Source organism: Thermobia domestica, chromosome 12 (assembly GCF_964235325.1).
Source record: "Thermobia domestica chromosome 12, izTheDome1.hap1.1, whole genome shotgun sequence".
Classification (NCBI taxonomy): domain Eukaryota; kingdom Metazoa; phylum Arthropoda; class Insecta; order Zygentoma; family Lepismatidae; genus Thermobia; species Thermobia domestica.
The window spans coordinates 32933271-32954029 of NC_137465.1; the positions used below are offsets into that span (position 1 = coordinate 32933271).

The 20759-nt window shown below is 35.3% G+C and overlaps 2 protein-coding genes across 2 annotated transcripts; both read right to left on the minus strand.

Annotated features, from left to right (window-relative positions):
* Positions 1 to 473: 473 nt before the first annotated feature.
* On the minus strand, positions 474 to 1556 carry LOC145665922 (uncharacterized). The gene has a single exon (XM_081733029.1). The coding sequence runs from the start codon at positions 1554 to 1556 to the stop codon at positions 474 to 476; it is 1083 nt and encodes a 360-aa protein (XP_081589155.1).
* Positions 1557 to 1983: 427 nt separating this feature from the next.
* Positions 1984 to 19668, minus strand: LOC145665923 (uncharacterized). Its single transcript, XM_081733030.1, has 3 exons — positions 18573 to 19668; positions 5736 to 6074; positions 1984 to 5561 (listed from the first exon to the last, which is right to left on the minus strand). The coding sequence occupies exons 1-3, from the start codon at positions 19666 to 19668 to the stop codon at positions 1984 to 1986; spliced, it is 5013 nt and encodes a 1670-aa protein (XP_081589156.1).
* Positions 19669 to 20759: the final 1091 nt, after the last annotated feature.

Below are 20759 nucleotides of genomic sequence, written 5' to 3' on the forward strand. Positions count from 1 at the left end.
TTATGCTTACGTTCTTAAATGTTCGCCATTTACTTAACTGGTAATGGACTGTCTTCTAACAATGGAAACTTCCAATACTTGTTTTTAGTTTTTATTATACCTTACTAATTGCTGGTTTTTAACTAACACTTAAAATAAACCACAAAGTACATATAATAACTTCACTGTGTTCATTGCACTTAAATAACAAACTTAACTTTAAAATTATGGAAGAAATGTTCGTGCCTCGTGCCTTATGCACCGTCTCTCTTCAACACTTTCCATCTTGAATAACAAATGAAATCTAAATTTCGTAAAAACAGTGTTTCCAGTTCTTAAAAATATTACTACATAATATAAGACTTAACATGCCGCCCGCCAAAAAAAGGGCTAGTGACCTTTTTTTTTAAAAAAAAGAAAAGAAAACAAACTTTGCATAACAACAAATAAAATAGACTAAAACAGGAAATAAATATACTTTAACATGAATGACATTACGATTCATCATTATTTGGTAAAACACAAAGTCCTCTAATTGAGCGTTTATATAAACCATTGGAAGTTCTAACAGTAGCCACTCGAACCAAACCGTCAGGTCCAGAATGCACTTCAGTGATGACTCCCAATTTCCACGATAGAGGAGGTAGCTTATCTTCTTTGAGAACCACCAATTGACCTGGCTGTATGTTTGCACAGCTTCTCTTCCACTTATTTCTTCCTTGTAGTTGTGACAAATATTCCATATACCATCTTCTCCAAAACTGTTGAAATTGTTGTTGGATCCTTTGCCATCTTTGAATTGAACTAATCTTCTCGTGATGTAAGTCTCGTTCTGGTAGCGCTGTCAATGGTTGACCAATAAGAAAATGACCAGGAGTTAATGCTACTGGATCATTAGGATCATTGGATAATGCTACAAGAGGTCTCGAATTTAAGCAAGCTTCTATTTGTGTGGTTAATGTTGTTAATTCTTCAAACGTGAGATATGACATTCCCATGACTCTCCTTAAGTGGTATTTAAAGGACTTAACTGCAGCCTCCCAAAGACCACCGAAGTTGGGCGAATATGGCGGAATAAAATGCCATTGGATTCCTTCAGTAGTTGCAAAATTCTTAATCCTTTCTTGATGGTCAGCTGTATGCAACAACTTTTCGACTTCTTGAAGTTCCTTGTTGGCACCAATGAACGTAGTTCCATTGTCGCTATAGATATGCTTGCATTTACCTCGACGAGATATGAATCTTCTCAAAGCAGCTAAAAATGCCTGACTAGTAAGATCACTCACAACTTCGAGATGGATAGCCTTTGTTGCTAAACACACAAACACTGCAATGTAGCACTTCACCTTTGTTTTTGACCTTCTGGTACCAGTTTTAATGTAAATAGGACCGGCAAAGTCAATTCCAGAATTTGTGAAAGGTCTTGTTAGTTCTACTCTATGTTTTGGTAGTTGTCCCATTAATTGTTCTGGTCCAGACGCCTTTAATCTTTGACATGTAATACACCTTCTAATAACTTTCTTGATGGCATTTTTACCATTAGGTATCCAATACCTTTGCCTTAGTGATGCTAGCATTAACTGACATCCAGAATGTAGCAATCGCCTATGTTCATCTATATATATAAAAGAGAACGCACAAATCCTTTGTGAACTCATCACGCTAATACGGCTGAACCAATTTCTTTCATTTTTGGGGGGTTATTATGATTTGGACCCTAGATGGTTTTTATCATATCACTTTAATTTTTAATTACCAGTGTCTTGAGATAATTGACCATTCAAGTGTCCATACGTACAAATCCTTTGTTATTAGTTCATCATAGGTAAAAATAAACGTATTTATATGCAACCCGCATGACCATGTGACTCGGCGGGTTAACATAAATGACAGGCGGTATAATTTTAACATTTACTGCAATTTGAAAGCGAAAAAGTAAAAATTATCTAAGTAACAAAGTTTATTGCGTTCCGGGGTGACCGCAGCGAAGCGGGGTGAACGCTGCTAGTGTTCCATAATTAGTCTTGTTAGGTGATGATCTGGTGGTAGAATAATTTGATGTTTAGCGTCAAATTCAAGTTCAGACATTTTTAATCTTCCACCAACTCTTAGTAATTGTTGAGCACATATGAAAGGATTGAGAGACAAGAGTTTGCTCTTATTGCTAACTCTTCCACTTTCTTTAAGATCAGCCATTTCCTTAGCATAAACTGAACTTTGAACTTCTCGTATTAGTCTGATTAAAACTTCTTCAATTTCTTCCAAAGTAAGAGCGTCTACATTTCTTCTCGATGCTTCTACTTTAGCATTCTTGAAAAACCGCATGCAATAAGCCAAGACTCTCTGAAGTTTGTTCAAAGTAGAGAATTTTTCGATCATACTATTATCTTGAGTTGTCACTAAGTAACTTGATTTTAATTTCTTCTGTTCAGGAATCTCTCTGAGTGGGGCAGGCTCCGTCTTAGGCCAATCAAGTGAAGAACACTGTAACCACTGAGGACCGTTCCACCACAAATTATTATGTATTAACTTGTCAGGACTTGTTCCCCTTGATATAATATCTGCAGGATTTTCACTTGAAGCGACGTGTCTCCATTCCCCTCCCACTTCTTGTACCTCAGCAACTCGATTGCCAACAAATGTTTTCCATCTATTTGGACTTGCTCTTAACCATGCTAAGACCACCATAGAATCTGTCCACATATACACCTGGGATATTCGTTGTTTTAATGCCTTAGTTACCTTTTTGACAAGTTTTGCTGATAACACTGCCGCACATAACTCTAAGCGAGGCAGGGAAATCTTCTTTATGGGCGCCACTTTGGACTTAGCACATAATAACTTCGAAGTAACTTGACCATCCTTGCTGACGGATCTTAAATACACACATGTCCCATAAGCCTTTTCTGAAGCGTCTGAGAAAGCGTGAACTTGAATGTCTATCAAGGTACCCAACTGAAGAACCATTCTGTCTACACTGATATCTGATAATGAAGGAATGAATTCAAGTACTGTCTTGCATCTTTGCTGTAGTTCTTTAGGAAGTGTTTCATCCCACTCCAATCCTGCTTGCCACAGATCTTGAAGAATTATCTTACATACGATTGTTATTGGACTAACAATTCCCAACGGATCAAAGATTGAAGCAATAATACCCAACATCTTGCGTTTTGTTAAATTATTATTCGACCTTTGATTTAGAGTGAATCCATTCATCACTTGAAGTTGATCAGTTGCTGGATGCCAAAGTAATCCTAATGTTTTGATTTGACCCTTATCGTCTAAGCGTAATGGAAGTTGTGTTTCTCTCAATTCTTCAGAGATGGATTCCAATAACTCAGTACTGTTGGAACACCACTTTCTTAGCAAAAAACCACCCTTTTGTAGCATTTGTATTAATTCGTCCTTTATCTTTAAAGCTTCCTCCAAACTTTCAGCCCCTAAAATACAATCGTCAATATAGAAGTCATTCTTGAGAACTTGTGCTGCCTTCGAATATTCACAAGCTTCTTCTGCACTTAATTGCTGGAGACAGCGAGTAGCAAGGAAAGGTGCTGAGGCTGTTCCGTATGTGACAGTCTTTAATTCATATACCTTAATGGGTTCTTCTTCTGATCTTCTCCACAAGATCTTCTGGAATTTACAGTCACGCTCATCAATCAAAATCTGTCGATACATCTTCTCTATATCTGCAGTAAAAGCTATAGGGTAGGTGCGAAATCTTAATATAATTGACTGCAAATCGTCTTGCACAGTTGGACCAACTTTGAGAACATCGTTCAGTGAAATGCCACTAGTTGAACATGCCGATGCATCAAATACTACTCTAGTCTTCGTAGTAGTACTAGCTTCCTTAATAACTGGATGATGAGGCAAATAATATCCTTGAGTAATATTAGAGTTGCCTTCCACTTCCTTCATATGCTCCAAAGTTTCATACTCTTCAAGGAATGCCACATAATCTGTGCGTAACTTGGGGCATCTATTTAGCCCTTTTTCTAGTTGTTGTAAACGCTGAATAGCTATCTTATAAGAATCACCTAACTGGGTCACTTCTTGTTTGAATGGCAGTCTCACTATAAAGTGTCCTGTTGAATGTCTTCTAGTGTTTGCGATAAAATGTTCTTCGCACTCCCTTTCTTCTTTGGATAGAGAAGTTTCTTGGATATCTTCTATTTTCCAAAACTTCTGCAGCTGATGGCTTAAATCATCGTTGTTGTGCAAAAAGAATGTTCGATGTTCTGGCGTGAAGTTGTTGTGCTTTGGCATCTGATATTGTCCTGAAACTATCCATCCTAACTCTGTATTTTGGAGAACTGGAAACGCTCCTGGACGCACCTGTTGTCCTGCTTTTAGTAGACTAAAGAAAAGTCCAGCACCTAACAACAAATCAATCTTACCAGACTTGTTGAAATTAGGATCCGCTAACTGTAAATTCGGTGGAAAGTTCCATTCTTTAATATCAATATCAGCATCAGGTAAATTTCCTGCTATTTTGGGTAATACAAAACACTCAACATCTACACTAAAATCACTTACAGCAGAGAATACTTGTAACTTACTTCCGTATTTAACGTTGCAACTTACATTGTTAATACCTTGTACAGGAACATTGATAGGAAATTTCTTTAATTTTAACCTTTGAATGAGAGATTCTGTTGCAAAATGAGATTGGGAACAACTATCAAGCAAAGTCCTAACCATATGTAATTTACCATTACAATCTTTAACTCGAACAACTGCAGTTGAAAGTAGAACACGCACACTACTTTTAGGCTTTACAGAGCAATAAGTACTAGTATTAACAACTTCCTGCCCTTGAGAGATTGACTTTTCCCCTACAGGTTCCGTAACAGAATCATTTTCAACACTGGCAGCATGATTAGGCTGTGATTTCTTAAAATAACTATGCAATAACGCGTGATGCTTGAGATTACATATTTTGCATGCACTTAGCGAACAATCTTTCGCTATATGATTGACAACTTTCAAACAATTAAAACAAAGCTTGTTCTGTTTCGCAAAACTTAATCTTTTGGATACACTTAATTTCCGAAACTCATTACACTTGTGCAACGCATGACTTTGTCGACAAAACGAACACAAAACATTAGTACTCACATAAGATTGTCTAGCATTTTTTACATCCTTAACAACATTAGTTTTACTGAGATGCGACTTTGATTGCGTAGACTTTACCAATTCTAAGGCCTGGCATTTATTTTCTAAAAAGACATGAAGTTCTTCTAAACTAGCAAACTGTTCCCTATTTGTTTGATTTTCAAAGTCTTTACGTGTTTGTTCATCTAGCTTTTCCAAAACTAGCTGCGATAACAATATATCCTCCAAAGGAGTATCTAACTGTAACGCCTTAAGTGCATTTACGTTACTTATAGTTTGATTTAATAATGTCCTTAAGTCCGCCACTGAATCTTTACTGACAGTCGGTAATGAAAACAATGCCTTTACATGAGCAGTTGCTATTAGCTTTGGATTATTATACCTTTTGCATATCATTTCCCAAGCAAGTTTGAAATTTTCACCTGTTACTGGTATATTCTCAACTAATTTGCTTGCTTCACCTGATAATGAGGACAACAAATAATGAAATCTTTGAATATCATCTAAACTCTGATTGTTTACAACCAAACTACTGAAAGTATCATGAAAATGTCTGAAATCTATAACTTGACCTTTAAATGTTGGTAGCTTTATGACTGGTAATTTTAGACACCCTGTATTCGCGGCTGAATCACCTGACGAACTTCTATTGCTACTACTAGCCTTCTCAGCTGTTTCAACAATTGACGTCATTTTTGCAAGAGTATCGTAGTAAGTAGCTTCAAACAGCTCTCTATCCTGTGTATATTTATCGTTTTCGTCCTTTAATTCAAGCTGTTTTTGCACTTCATCATATTCTTTGAATATATTGGGTAAACGTGCACACCTAACTTTAATTTGCATTACATCACCGTCTGCTCCAAATTGTTCAACAAATGTTTTCATTCTTGTAAGGGAAGCTTTAGCTAGGCCTCTTGCCTTTATAAGAGAATTAGTATTTGAATCCATTGCTTGTGATATATCTACCTGAAGTCCTTATAACAACAGACCTTTACACAAGTAAAAGAAACAAAAAAAATATACTTAGCTACGTGACTGCTACATTGCGCCTTTGTTTTTCTTCAGATTGCAATGCACAGCTGAATGTGTAGGCGCGTACGTGATAAGTCCACTAGGTCAATTTTGCTTCTGATTCGTAACACTCACTGTCTTTACACACACATAGTCAATATGAATGTTTGAATGATTCACTTATTATTTTTCTTGGCACAACACTTCCTCCATTCGGCACTGGAGGACCAAAAAAAACTGTTTATGCTTACGTTCTTAAATGTTCGCCATTTACTTAACTGGTAATGGACTGTCTTCTAACAATGGAAACTTCCAATACTTGTTTTTAGTTTTTATTATACCTTACTAATTGCTGGTTTTTAACTAACACTTAAAATAAACCACAAAGTACATATAATAACTTCACTGTGTTCATTGCACTTAAATAACAAACTTAACTTTAAAATTATGGAAGAAATGTTCGTGCCTCGTGCCTTATGCACCGTCTCTCTTCAACACTTTCCATCTTGAATAACAAATGAAATCTAAATTTCGTAAAAACAGTGTTTCCAGTTCTTAAAAATATTACTACATAATATAAGACTTAACAGGCGCCAATTTCTCAGTAAATTTTGGGGGGCCCATTCAAATGCGGAAAGCACATATGAGGATTTTAAGACAATTTTCATTCAAATTATTCCAAATAGTAAATTTACAAATACAATGAGGGGGCCTACATAAGCTTTGGGGTGGCCCGGGCCCCCTGAACCCCTCCAGGATCGGCGCCCTTGGGGAGGGGGTCCGGACCTGGTGGACTACACGTGGGTGCCCCGCTGTATTGAGGTGAAACGGATACTAAAATATACCCTCATTGAATTTTTCATTAGGATACTAACAAGACAATAGTATTGTATATTGTCAATGAGATATCGCCTATAAAATTGTCATTAACTCTTAATTCTAATTTCCGTTCAATTAAAATATTGTCCTCATATAATCCATAGATAGACCACATCGTGTTAAACAAGATAACATGCTCCAGTGTAAAGTGCCATGTATAATTTTCGAAAAAATCGGGAGGAAAAACGAACTTTAGTGTTGATTAAATATTTGTCATTCATAGCGAATAATAATTTTAGCTTTTATTTTGCTATTTATTCATCTATGCACAGGCATTTAGCAAAATAACTGTTAACTAGCAGTTAGTATCATCATTTCAGATTTTCCTTGAGGATTGGGAGACAAAGAAGACAAGGCCCCCAGATATAAATAAATATTCTTGTTTTTCATTGGTACATAAGGAGCTATTATATTATTTATTAACATGTACATGAATATCAAACTTAGGGTGAATTTCCCCCATGCCCTCCCCAAATGACGCCCCTGCTAGCAGTTTATTGTTTCTCTTTCCCTGACGATGGCATACCCTTTACACATATACCACTCCTGTGGTGTGAGCCCTCCCGGGATTGATTCCCGTGGGGCTACTCGGTCGAAAAGCTGTAATAGTTTTTCAGAGTAGCCATCCTGAGTGAGTTTTTTCAGGGTTTTCCTCATTTACACCAGCCAAATGTCAGGATGGTACCTTACATAATGTTCCAGGCCGCATCCTTCCTTCCCCAGCCCGATTTCTTTCTTTCTCTCCCATTCACCGAGCAGTGTGCTCGCCGACATACGTCATCCACCATAAAAATATATATGTGTGACGGACTAACATCGCCATAGATGCCGAAAGCCCAGAAATCTAATTCCTAATTCCCTAAGCATATACCACTTGTAAAGAAGAATTTAGAAAAATGTAGTTTGTATATTAGTACTTTTCATATCTATATATTAAAATGATAGGCTTATATGTTTGTGGCCAATTATTTTAATAATAATATGTCGGAAACCACAAGCTCTAGAAAGATGCCATTTTGAATGATCGATTGCAAAGGTTGTGTAGATTGTTCAGTTCTAATTGAGATTTAAATAACACGGCATTATTTCTTTATTACTTTTTTAGGGGTACACTGGAAGTGTTGAATTTTTTTTTTTAAAAAGTAAAGCATGATATTCTATGAGTTATACATTCCACAACCACTTATTTGTATAAAGAGATTGCATATCTCTCAGGCGTTTGATTCATGGCCAAATGCTAACGAAAAACGAAGGATAACCATTTCTCCAGTCTAAGATGAATCTTTATTGTTTGGAGTGTTTTGCCCAATGAACACCATATATCACTGACATTATAATTAATTATGTGTGTAATGTGTTTGCTTACTACGTGCAAAAAGAAAGAAAACACTTATCATACATGAATTAGAAACTCCAACCGGAAGTAGGCTAAAATCTTGCAAACAGTGCGAAATATTGAAAAAAATAATCGAAAAATCTGCCCTTTATGGTACCCCTTGCCGATTTTTATCAAGACGTCTTTCACTTGTGTCTGTAAAGGGACATATACAAATGTTGTAAGGAATAACAAGGAGATTCATGCTCATATGTAAATGACGCTCTGTGTAGAGAGCGCAGGTTCCGCTAGTCTAATATTAAGACGTACGAGAAATTTCGAGATGAAACGAGAAATTTATCGTCTCGTAAGCTGACACTACTATTAGTTGATTCTCATGCTCTCTGGATACCTATCGTGTTCGTGTGATGATTTGAGGAAATAGCTGTTTGACGATGTGATTGTTCACTGTTTTAGACCATGTGTCTATTTGTTTTGAGGAAGTGACCGCTTCTTTTGACGGTGGACCGCTAGAAGGAATGACGAAATGTGTATGTCTTACAGCCTACATCATTTGGAACAAATTACTGAAAGAAAAAGCTGACTATTGTTGGATCAGCATTTCGTAATGCTTAATACAATGCCTTTGATGCAACTCATGACAGTGTGTCGGTCCATTATTTTATACGCTATCCTTTCCAGATACTCCGATACACATAGATATATCTCGTGGTTATATAGTTAGAGCACTAGCCATTGTTGCAGAAGTTCCTGTTTTGATGTTTGAATTCCATGTTAAGGCGTAGGACTATGAATTCTAGGGCCTCGATCCTGAAAGGGGTTGCTAAGCTGCAATCTATTTAACTAACTAATCAAACATACTTTTTCCTCCTCAACTATTTTTGCACTATTTAAAATATTCATTATTTGTATCATTTCGACCACACATAAATATACGTATATAGGCCTACTATTGATGAAATCACAGACACTCCCATGGTTGGATTTATCGATAGCAACACATTTAAAAAAATACTAGTATCACGCTCAGGGCCGTAACTTGAAACTGTTTTGGAAGGGCAAGCCTTAATAGTTCGGCCTCTATATGAAGTTGAGCCGCTTGAAAAATATTTGTATTCGGCCCCCTAGAGTTTAAAACCTTAATAAAGATTTTTATCACTTCTAGGAGTCGCAATTGGCGTTTTACTGAAATAGGGACTAGGGCCTTATTCTTTAACGGTCTTCGCAACATTTGTGCATCACAACGCAATACAATCACAAATGACAATGTACATTTTGCGTTGGGTTTGCGTTTACTACTACGGAATGAGTCCCAGATTATATTTATGCTTCCTTTTAAGGAAATACAAGTATATTTTGCTCAGACGATGGGGCAGCAGCAGCACTTTAAATTATTTTTAGTTCTTTTGGAAATGATATGATGGGTCCATTCTATGATTTACAAGTTAAATCAAAGGGACAATATTTGACATAACTTAAAGACTGAAGGAAATTATATTATTTCTGAAGACCTTAATAGTAGACATTTTACTGAAATGGGCCCAGATAACATTTTTGTTTCTTTAATAGATTATTTGGATCTGGTGAACCTATTACATGATTCATTTGTATGTTCGTGCTGAAGTGATTAGTGACTTTTTAAAACTCGCCTTATCCATTTTAGTAAATTTTTCAGATAACTCAAAGAAACACCTTATTATTTTATTTTCCAATCTTAATATGCGAAAATTTGACTGTTGCTTCTCTGTAGTCTTAGAAATAGCTTTAGAATTTCATTTTAAAATTTAATGCGTATATACTACGAAAAAAAAAAATGTTTTGAAAATTAATAATAGCAAGTTTTGCACCGACAATATGGATAAGGCAAGTTATGTTGCGGAAATTTAGATTTAAATGAATAAAAGGGTTTAGGTCAATGTAGTATTTATGAAGTTTTATGCAACATTGTCATTATAAAAATGGATCCTTTCATTCTATTCTAGTTTAGAAAAGTACAAAGTTGAATACTGTGGGTAGGCTGGATTAAAACAGCTATCATTAGATTAGTTTTGTTAAAGTAAAACTCAACTAAATACTGTAAAGAGTCTACAGTGAACCAGCTGCCATTAGTTTGGTTTAGTGCAAGTAAACTAAACTAAAATAATAAATAGGCTTAAGAAAACCAGCTACCATTAGTTTGTAACACAATTTCTATAAAACTGCAAAATCAATATTAGATCATAGGTTCATCACAATCTGGGTCACAATCTGATGGTTCACACATGGGATTTTCACAAGTGTGATCTTCCGTCTCTACAGTGATGTTACTGTGCAACTCGAATACACTTTTATAAAATGTCAGGACACCATTTGCAGCCCAAGTTTCCCCATAATGTTTTACTAAAAGATTCTTAACATCTTTAAGCTTAGCTTGCTTAATGGATACCCCTTGTTCAACTTCCACTTTATAGTAGTCCCATAAGGTTTTACCTTTTTTAAGCATACATTTGCCAACTCCACTATCAGTATTGTAGCTTTGTTCCCCCCCCCCCTGATATGTACATTTTTGTTAGTAGTCTTCAATAGATGAAATCGTTTGGTAACATTGAATTTGAAATACCACTGAGATGGGGGTTTTGCCACTTGGCTGATTATTTTTTCCAGTCATACACAGTGCAGTCCTTATCAACTTTCTCAACCGTTCCAAATTTTCCTATCGTTTCCAGATAGGTCTCTGGTTCAACAATAATGGATTTTCTTCTTATCTCTCTCTCTATATTTGCAAAAACTCTGTCAGCGGGTAGGAATGAATGTCCAGGGATAGGGAAAATAAGTTGCACTTCTACCACATGTTCAGGAGCGTCTTGAGACAACCAGTACATACACATACTAATCATAATTGAATTTCGGTTTTGACCACCGCATCCATCAGCACACATCCGTACAGTCTTTATTCTGTCATCAAAGTCAATTTTCTGCAAACAGTTGTAGATACACGATGCGATTTCCACGGAACCTTTCGGGTATTCATTTTCGAGCCATGTGTAACAAAAACCATTACTAGAACTCAAACTACATGCATGTTGACGGGCCACTGTGAAATTGTACAAATACAACTGCCTACTGTAGTAAGTCGCCTGGTCTGGCAATTTTGAAAGAACTAAATTTTTCTGACAATCAAAGGACAGAGTGACCATAAAGGGATCCTCTTCGCTTAATTTAACATAAAATGCTTCAGCCCGTATCTTGTGTACTTTCAGCTACATGTTCAGATCAGTTTTTTTCCTCCTGGTCACGTTCGTTTTTGGCCATTTCGTTTAAACAACAACATTGAGAGCAGACACCAGTTGCTGGGGACCCAAAACCAATATTATATTCACTATAAAACACATCATTGAAAAAAATTTTCTTAACTTGAAGTTCTGGACCTACAGATTCATTGTACATCTTTCTTAATTTGCAAACATTAAGGTCACTTGAAGGATAAATTCTGATCGATTTTGCTCTACAATAGTGAGATTCAATACCTTTCAGGGATTCTAAGAAATGTCTAACAGACTGCTTTCTGTCTAAATAAACGGCTGATCGTCTGTCACCATCTCTTTTTTCTCTCGGCAATGCTCCTGTGAGTAGGTGATTTCGTGCAATTCTTTGAACTCGGTCTTTACTAACACTAAGTATAACAAGAAAAGTCTCCTGACATACCTGCATCTGAAATGTTTTGCATCCAGATACTTTCACAAAATATTTAAGTGGTGAAACACTTTTACGTTAACTGTCTTCACGATTTGGTCTCTCTCTTTTGGGCTTGCTCATTTCTGAGCATTTTAAAATATACAAATCTTGCATAACCTTAGTTTCATTTTGGTAAAAATTTCCATGAAAATCACGCACATCTTTCATTGTTAGTTTTCTACAACGAAATGTCTTCCCATTATGCTCGCAAGTGGGATACCTTGGCATACCTTGGGCTTGGAGGCTTTAATCTTTTCTCTTTCACGTTTTCTCAGTCCAACTTGCTTACGTCGCCCTTTGGTTACTTCTGAAGGCTGAATATTAATTTCTATATTCCACTAAATTTAAATAACTTCACCTATTTGTAACACGAAATGACAGTCAGTAATGAGTGATGAAGGCAGAAACTACAGAACACCTTAGTAAGACAGTAAGAGTGCCATCTGCTACTGTACCCATAATTCCTGCTCGTCAAAAACAAGCCATATGATTGGTCGAAATGGATAAGACAAGTTTTGCACCGGCACTGCTTAAAAATATAGCAAGTTTTACACCGGCAACCAGAATTCAGATGCGAATTACTGTTATTTGTAGCCACTTTTGACAATAATCGACATGATATTTAGAAAGAGCATATCCAACAATACTGAATTCAGTTTCTAATTCAAAAATGAAAAAAAGTGGATAAGGCGAGTTTCGAAACGTCACTACTCAAGTAATATGAATAATATCACATGAGATTAGGAAGTATTATCTTGAAGAGAAAATTTCCCAAATATAGGGAAATTTTACATGTAAATTTAGCAAGAAACGAGAAAATGGAATATTTAAATTTTAGCAATCACTGATTGACCAATACAAATGCTTAAATTTTTCTTTGTTCTTCAGAAATAAACCAATACAATAGCAATTAGTTTGTACGTATGTGTTCAAAATAGCATAATTTACATCCAGTGTCGGATTTAGGTTTGATGGGACCCTAAGCTATCGAAGGGGCCCTTTATACGTCAAGCTTTAGGAGTCCTCTATTTGTCAAGCCTTCTTTTTCAGCCACAAAATGTCGCCGTATTTCGGGTTTATATATATGCTATATGCTAATTTATAGACCTAATGGATATCTAGACGAAACAAGGGCCCATTACAAGCAGGCAGTGGCATATTTACGATTTTGTTTCGGGGAGGACTTTGCTAACCTTCGGGGGGGAGGCTTTGCTTGAAAATGTGAAAATTCTGCAAGATATTTCATATACTTTACTATAATTAGTAAGATTTCGGGGGGGCTTAAGCCTGGACCCCCCTAAATACGCCACTGCAAGCAGGGCTGAGAAACGATGGCTCCATTATAAGACGGAGTGGACAACAGAGGCCTCATTACAAGTGACTTTGAGAAATAGAGCCGTATCACTTACTTCATAAAAGCCTAGTACATAATAATACAAAACACCATTGTTGTATTGCGTTTTATCTTATTTACTTTTTGTTTTTGGAAATTACATTTTTCTTTAAGTTTTGGGGGTCCCCAAGTGAGTGGGACCCTAAGCTATAGCTTGTTTAGCTTATACGTAAATCCGGCAGTGTTTACATCCATTGTTTGCTGGGTATATATATATACAGGGTGTTTCAAAACAACACCGACAACCTTGGGAGGTGATTCCTGACACCAAGATAAGACAAAAAGTATAGACCAACCTGGGCGCATAAAAGCTTCCTTTCGGAGTTATAGGCTCCCGAAAACATGAAAAAAAATGAACTTTAAAGGTCTATAGCTCCAAAACTATGGGACATAGCGTAGTCGGGTCAAGACTTCACTTAGGATATGTGCACTATCCAAAAATATATGTTTCGGAATGCTAAGTACTCACGCAACAATTTTTAAAGAAAGAGTTTGGCTACAGGCATATAATTTGAAGTACTCACCAACTACCTCTATAAAGATTGTTGCGGAAGTACCACAGGATTCTGAAACATGGATATTTAGATAGGACACATGCTAATTCCTAAGTGAAGTCTTGAGCACCCAGGTTGGTCTATACTTTTTGTCTTATCTTGGTATATATATAATCTCGGGGCCATGAATAAGCGACTATTTTTCCTGGAAGAGGAAAGACTTTCCTCTATCCTCTGTGGCTTAGCAACCGCAAATTGCACTGGAGGAAGCGAAGGACTCAATGATGCCAGATTTCTAAACTGAATGAAGTGGTTTCTCTCTGTTTTGAAGGTTTCCATTCCAGAACAGCAGAAGTAAAAACATTTTTGTTTTAGTTCACCTAGACCTAAGTTGCATTATGATAGTATTCGAAAGTTTTCGATAAAGTGATATGTTTATTTATTGCCCATAAAAGATCTGTAGGAAACAGGAGGGATAAAAGTAACTCTACTCAATTTCTCTCAGAAAAAAAAAACTATAAATTACACTGGACTCGTTACTCAAAATGCATTTTCATTATGTTCATTTCAATAGGATTTATCTTTTAAAAATCTCTAATATGCCTGATTCAATTATCGCTTCTATGAACTGTACTTTTCTTTGAAAAAAAAATCAACGATCAAGAATCTTAATAACTATGAGCTATGTTTTAAGGAATCTTCCCAAGGGCGTAAGCCCCACAGCATCTCCATCATGTGTCGGTGCTGTGCCATCAGTTAATAGCTCAGAATAATCTCTAAAATACTCATTGAATAAATGTGACAATTGGGGATGAAACTAATGCACAACACGGGACTTAACTGCAAAATTATGGTTGAATTTAAATAAAATTCAAATGACTATTGAGAAAAGATGAGAGAGAGAGAGAGAGAGAGAGAGAGAGAGAGAGAGAGAGAGAGAGAGAGAGAGAAATAGGTTATGACTAGAGACCGGATGTTTAGGCACTAAAAACCTGAAAAATAGGCAGGCAAATAGGCACTAAAAATTTAAAAAATAGGCAGTAAAATAGGCACTAAAATGTAGATCGAAATAATGAAGATAAATACTCAATACCATTAAAAAATAGATTCAAGTCATAAATAATGCTCAAAGAATATAGAAACACTTCTTTGTCACTATCTTCTTTTATTGTATATATAAAAACGAAGTTTGTTATGCATTCCATATATACTGGGTGAACCTGAAAGATGTGCACATAAATTTGGGAGGTGATTCGTGACATCAAAAGAATACGAAAAGTCCTCTTGCATGTTGTGGAATTCCGCGTCGTATACGAGTGACAGGGGGACCAACTTGGAATCGAAAATCGAATCCTGACAATTGGAGCGAGACATAAAAGTGTGCACATACTTTGGGAGGTGATTCGTGAATTCAAGAGGACTTTCTGTCTTCTTTTCATATCACGAATCACCTCCCAACATATGTGCACATCTATCTGTTCCATTCCAATTGTCAGGATTCGATTTTCGATTCCAAGTTGGCACCCCTGTCACTCGTACACGACGCGGCCACATGCAAAATGACTTTTTGTCTTCTTTTCATGTCACGATTCACCTCCCAATGTATATGCAAATCTAACTGTTCCATTCCAATTGTCAAGATTCGATTTTCGATTCCAAGTTGGCATCACTATCACTCGCACACGACACGGAATTCGACAAACTACAAGAGAACTTTTTGTCTTCTTTTGATATCATTAAACACCTCGGAAGCATGTGCACATCTTTGAAGTTCACCCTGCATATATGTTGTAACGTACCACGTGCTTGTATGTATCCTCGTCGCCAGAAGTGCCTTTACATCGCAGTGACGGGTATGTGACCGCGCAGTACTCCAAGGAAGGGATGGTTGTATAAGAAGTTTTTATTAATTTTGAAGAGTTTTTATTTTGACTAAGGAATTAACATAGGTATAGGGAGTAAAGACACAGATTTGAAGCATCAGTGCACGAAAAGATTCGTATTCTCAGTTTTTCTATTTATTGTTTTATATGTTAAGTTAAACACCACAATATGTATCACTGATATCGCAGATCGTATTATTTTGTAAAATCGTGTCTCTAATCTATTATCAAAATATTCATCTCCAGTCAAGATGTAGAGAGAAGAGAAAGAGATAAGACATATGTAATATATGTATATGTGACACAATAAGTAATTGTAGAAATTAGTTAAAGGACACGTAAGAGAGCGAAAAGGAGGTCTAGAAGTCTGAACTTTTTAGAAACGTCCTAGATAGGTGAAAATATAGTTAAAAATTGCAGAAGATATCATGTAATTTATCTTTCTTTTCTTATATCCTAGTATACTTTTTCTTTTACATCCAAACATCTCTATTCAGAATTACGAGATAAAGGTGAAGAGAGAAACATTTCCATCTCAAGAATTATATCAGAAAAAAATCTTTTGACTTAGACTAGATTCGAACTCGCGACCCTTCAATCGAAGAGTGTGCGCTCTACCGATTAAGCTAACAATTGCTATTGAAAAAGCCAGATTTCTACAACTACTGGTTGCTGAATGGTGTGTATTAACGAAATTGGCCGAGGTAATTGCTTCATATAGCTATTGCAATAATAATAATAATAATAATAATAATAATAATAATAATAATAATAATAATAATAATAATAATAATAATAAAGAAGAAGAAGAAGAAGAACAGAATTTAAAAAGTCGCATTTTTAAAAGTTTGGTGTGCGAAGTTAGTCATAATATGAGATTATATTTATTATATATAATAAATGTAAGCGTGGTTTATTAGTGCGTGCTATTCAAAGTTGTACGCGTATGGTACAGTAGCCTTGTGTCCCACAACCATGAAGAAAGTTTCGGTTTGAACCTATGCGTGTCCTAAGAGGAAGGAGGAGATTCAAAGAAAGAAAAGTGGTTTAGAAATTATGCAAAAATAGAATATCTCTCGAGGTGAGGTGATATAGAGTTCAGCGTGTCTTTCAGCTGTGACTCTATACAAGGTGTGCATCTACGACTTAACGTGGAACCCGAACCACACGACTCCTGCCGGGAATCGTAACCCGTATCACCTCTAGCTCTATCATGGGTAACACAGGGACATGTAAAAAATAATCGAAACTGAACGATATTAATGTTAAATCCATAGCTTTTGAGGTCCTAAAAATTCCTAATTGAAAGATATGAGTGTTTATTCAATAGTTTTCCGGATCGCTGAAGTAAATAATGTCACCCCGATACCATAAAAGCCCACGTTTTTATTCTTCGTTAGCGGCAAGTTGATTCTTTTGCTCCTGCTGGAAATGGATTCGTACTATTTCATTCCGATTCAAATATGTATTCTACTGGGAAAACTTATCTCAAATATATCTTTGAAATATAAACCTATTCTTCCCGTGCAACGCCGGGTATTTCAATTAGTAATAAATAATTTAAGAAACAATGAGTATATTTAATGGAAACAGATATATGTATTTTTGAATGTTGTATATGTATTGCTAATTCATACTTTATCTAGTAGAAAATGGTGCACCCATTATATATTCTGAAGCAATAGGGAGAAGTATCGAAGGTATATTTTATTATATCTACTGGCGAATTTAGTGTGGAATAATTTCACACAATTTATTTCGAAACTATCGAGACGAGACTGTGTAGTATCTCACTTTCACCACGGTGTAGAAGGGTTATTACAATTTATAGTTTGTCATATTTTAGGTTCTGGTGTTGATTGAGACTCCCACAGTAAAGAATACTATATCAGAAAGTCAACTAGCAGCCTATAATTCCTTGTAATATTTATTGGATGATGTAAAGGAACGTGTTCAATATATATATAGTTTAGTTAAGGATCAACTCAGTTCTTATAACAGCCACTTTCTAACTTTACACAATATAAATAACATCCATTCATCACATATCATTATATTTATTTTCAATATTCATTTTCATATTATTATCATATTTATCACATTATTTTCTTTTTAGGGCTGATTTAGTAAGAAGACACTAAGATAATCTCATCAATATATACATATATGTATCATCATCCAGTTAATGATCCCTTTATTCTGCGTTATGACAACTAATCATTATACTATTTGGTAGATTTTAATTTGTACTTACAACATTATATATGAATTGCAGTTGGTATAGCTTTGATGTTTGATCCGAGGCACATATATTTTAACGATACATTCTACAATTATCCATCTTAACTCACTCACAAAATGTCTTCTTTACTATAAAATTATTAGTTTGTTTATCCAATAACGATTCGAAAAAAATATTTTTTTTTTAGATTTGGTAAATTTTAAATCACCTGGTACAGACCAGTATCCCTTAAAACATTCTCAAGAACATTTTGTAATGCGTCGCTCAGCTATACAATAGCGGCGCATTACAGACTCCCCCTTGTCTGATAAAAAAATATATATGTATATATATATATTTTTCATACTGAGCAATTTCATAAAACTTGTAACACTATAACTTGTAACACTAGAAACTTATAATCTAGTTTCTTGAAACATTTAGATAAATACAATTAACATAAAATAATTAACTTGAAAAGAAACATTAACAACATTTAAACTTTGCCAATTGAGCTCAGTATTAAACAACAAACACGTACTATCCATCCTAACACCAATATATTTTTTCTTTTTCTTACGATGGCAGTTTCCTCGGTTGTCCTTACACCGACATCGTCCTCTCATATCAAATTTCTTCTTTTGCCTCTTCCTTGAAATCACGCATCTTTTTCTTATTTTTCTTAGTTTGTGAGGTTTCCATTTCTCCAATTGGCTTTTCAAATATCTTTTGTTCCTCCTTCGTCTGTAGCTTATCTTCTTTTCCTTGCACTTCCGTTTCTTCCTTTCTTTCTTTCTATTGTTGTCCTGTTTCCTTCGTTCTTTCTTTCTATTTCTACTTCTTCCACTTGTCATCCTTTTTCTTTTCCACTTTGATCTATCGATTAGCTTTTCCTGGCACTTCCGTTTCTTTCTTTCTTTCTTTCTATGTAGGTTTCTCCCATTTCTTTCGTTTCCCAGTTTCTTGTTCCATCTTTCATCCGATTTAGCTTTCCTTCTTCTCTTCTTCTTTTTCCTAAGGTTCCACACATAATTTCGAGTTTTCTTTTTCTTCTTCCAGCACTTCCAATTTCTGATTTTCTTCCTATCTGTATATTTTGTCATAGTTGAAAATCCTTGAGATAATCCTTGTTCCAATTTTATACAACTGTTGTTTTCTTCCTCAGCAATAAGTTCCTCTTCATCATCTTCTTCTTCTACGTTAGCTGTATTACTTTCAACACTTGGTTCTTCAGCGTCTATCTTATCCATTATATGTTCTTCCTTGGCACTGTCTTCTTCGCCCTTTCCGACTTCTTTCGCACTGTCTTCTTCGTCCTTTCCGAGTTCCTTCGCAAAGTCTTCTTCGTCCTTTCCAACTTCTTTTTCTCTGTCAATGATCTTGTTTTGTTCTTTTCTATTTCCAATTATCTCATGCCGAATTTCCAAGAACTTATTGTCGAGCTGCAGAGTTAGCAATGAGAATTTTTGGTCAATTTTATTTCTTAAGTATTGTTCAAAATCAACGATGGTTCGATTAAATTCACTCCTCCTACCTTCCAAGAATTCTGAAAAGGTTTTATAGCTCTTAACATTATTTTCTGTCTTCATTATTTTCATGACGATACCTCGGATCACATCTACCGCTTCCAACTGCATTACTTTTCATCACTAGATGTTTTCTTTACTGCCGTCCAATGTCCAATGTCAAAAGCTAAAACCAACTATGATTGTATTTATGTTTAGGCCTCTATTTAAAATTTAATAATCAGCTGAAAACTAAATAAGTAAAATCAGTTCGAGCTGGAGCAACTAGGTTAGTATTTTGTTTATATATTAGTATTGATTGTCTATATACATATATTAGTGAGAATTTAATTCTAGTTTCATGAAACAGCCCTCAAAGAAATACGATATGTGAAATAAATGATGAAGTATGATTTAAATAATATGATGAAGTATGAGAATTGTATACAAATATAAAGAAGATAAAACGTAATGAATACGTTCCAAATGTAACATGTAATTTGAAAAAAGGCTGTTCACAGTTTTAGAGTTGATCTCAATTAAAACATTATATAGATATTCATACGTTGTTCTTAAATATTGCTTAACCTAGTTGACGTCTCATAGACTTTAATGCACAGCTTGATTATTAATGGCCAGTTTTATGCATGACTGATGGGGAGAGAGATCCTACGTTCTTCATTGTGGGAGTTCCTTCATTTGCGCACCGAACCTCCAAATTTTATATAATTGAACATGTACCTGTATTTGTGACAAGGTGCATATCATAAAATATATTGTATGGGTATGACGGACGTCATAAATAGATTTTTATGAAATGCACCTTGTCACACACACAGGTACGTGTTCCTTGTAAAAGAAATTTGTTGGTTCGGTGTGCTGATGAGAAACTCCAACAGTATAGTACAGGATTACAACATTTGATATAACCTCTGATAATTGGCGAATAGATAGTTAATCTATGCATAAAACCACATGATTTATCATACTGATCACGCAGTATAGGTACAAACAAAATAACATAGGATTACTTTATTTTAATCGAATTCTTTCTAACTTTTGAACAGCTTCTTCTAAATTATATCTTACATTAAAACATTTCAAGTATTATTATCATTAATATTCATTATACATTCATAATCGTCGAATACTTTTCATCACATTAAAATAATTCATATTCCATCAACATTCCTTAACATTAGATTCCATCGAGCTGTTTCCAA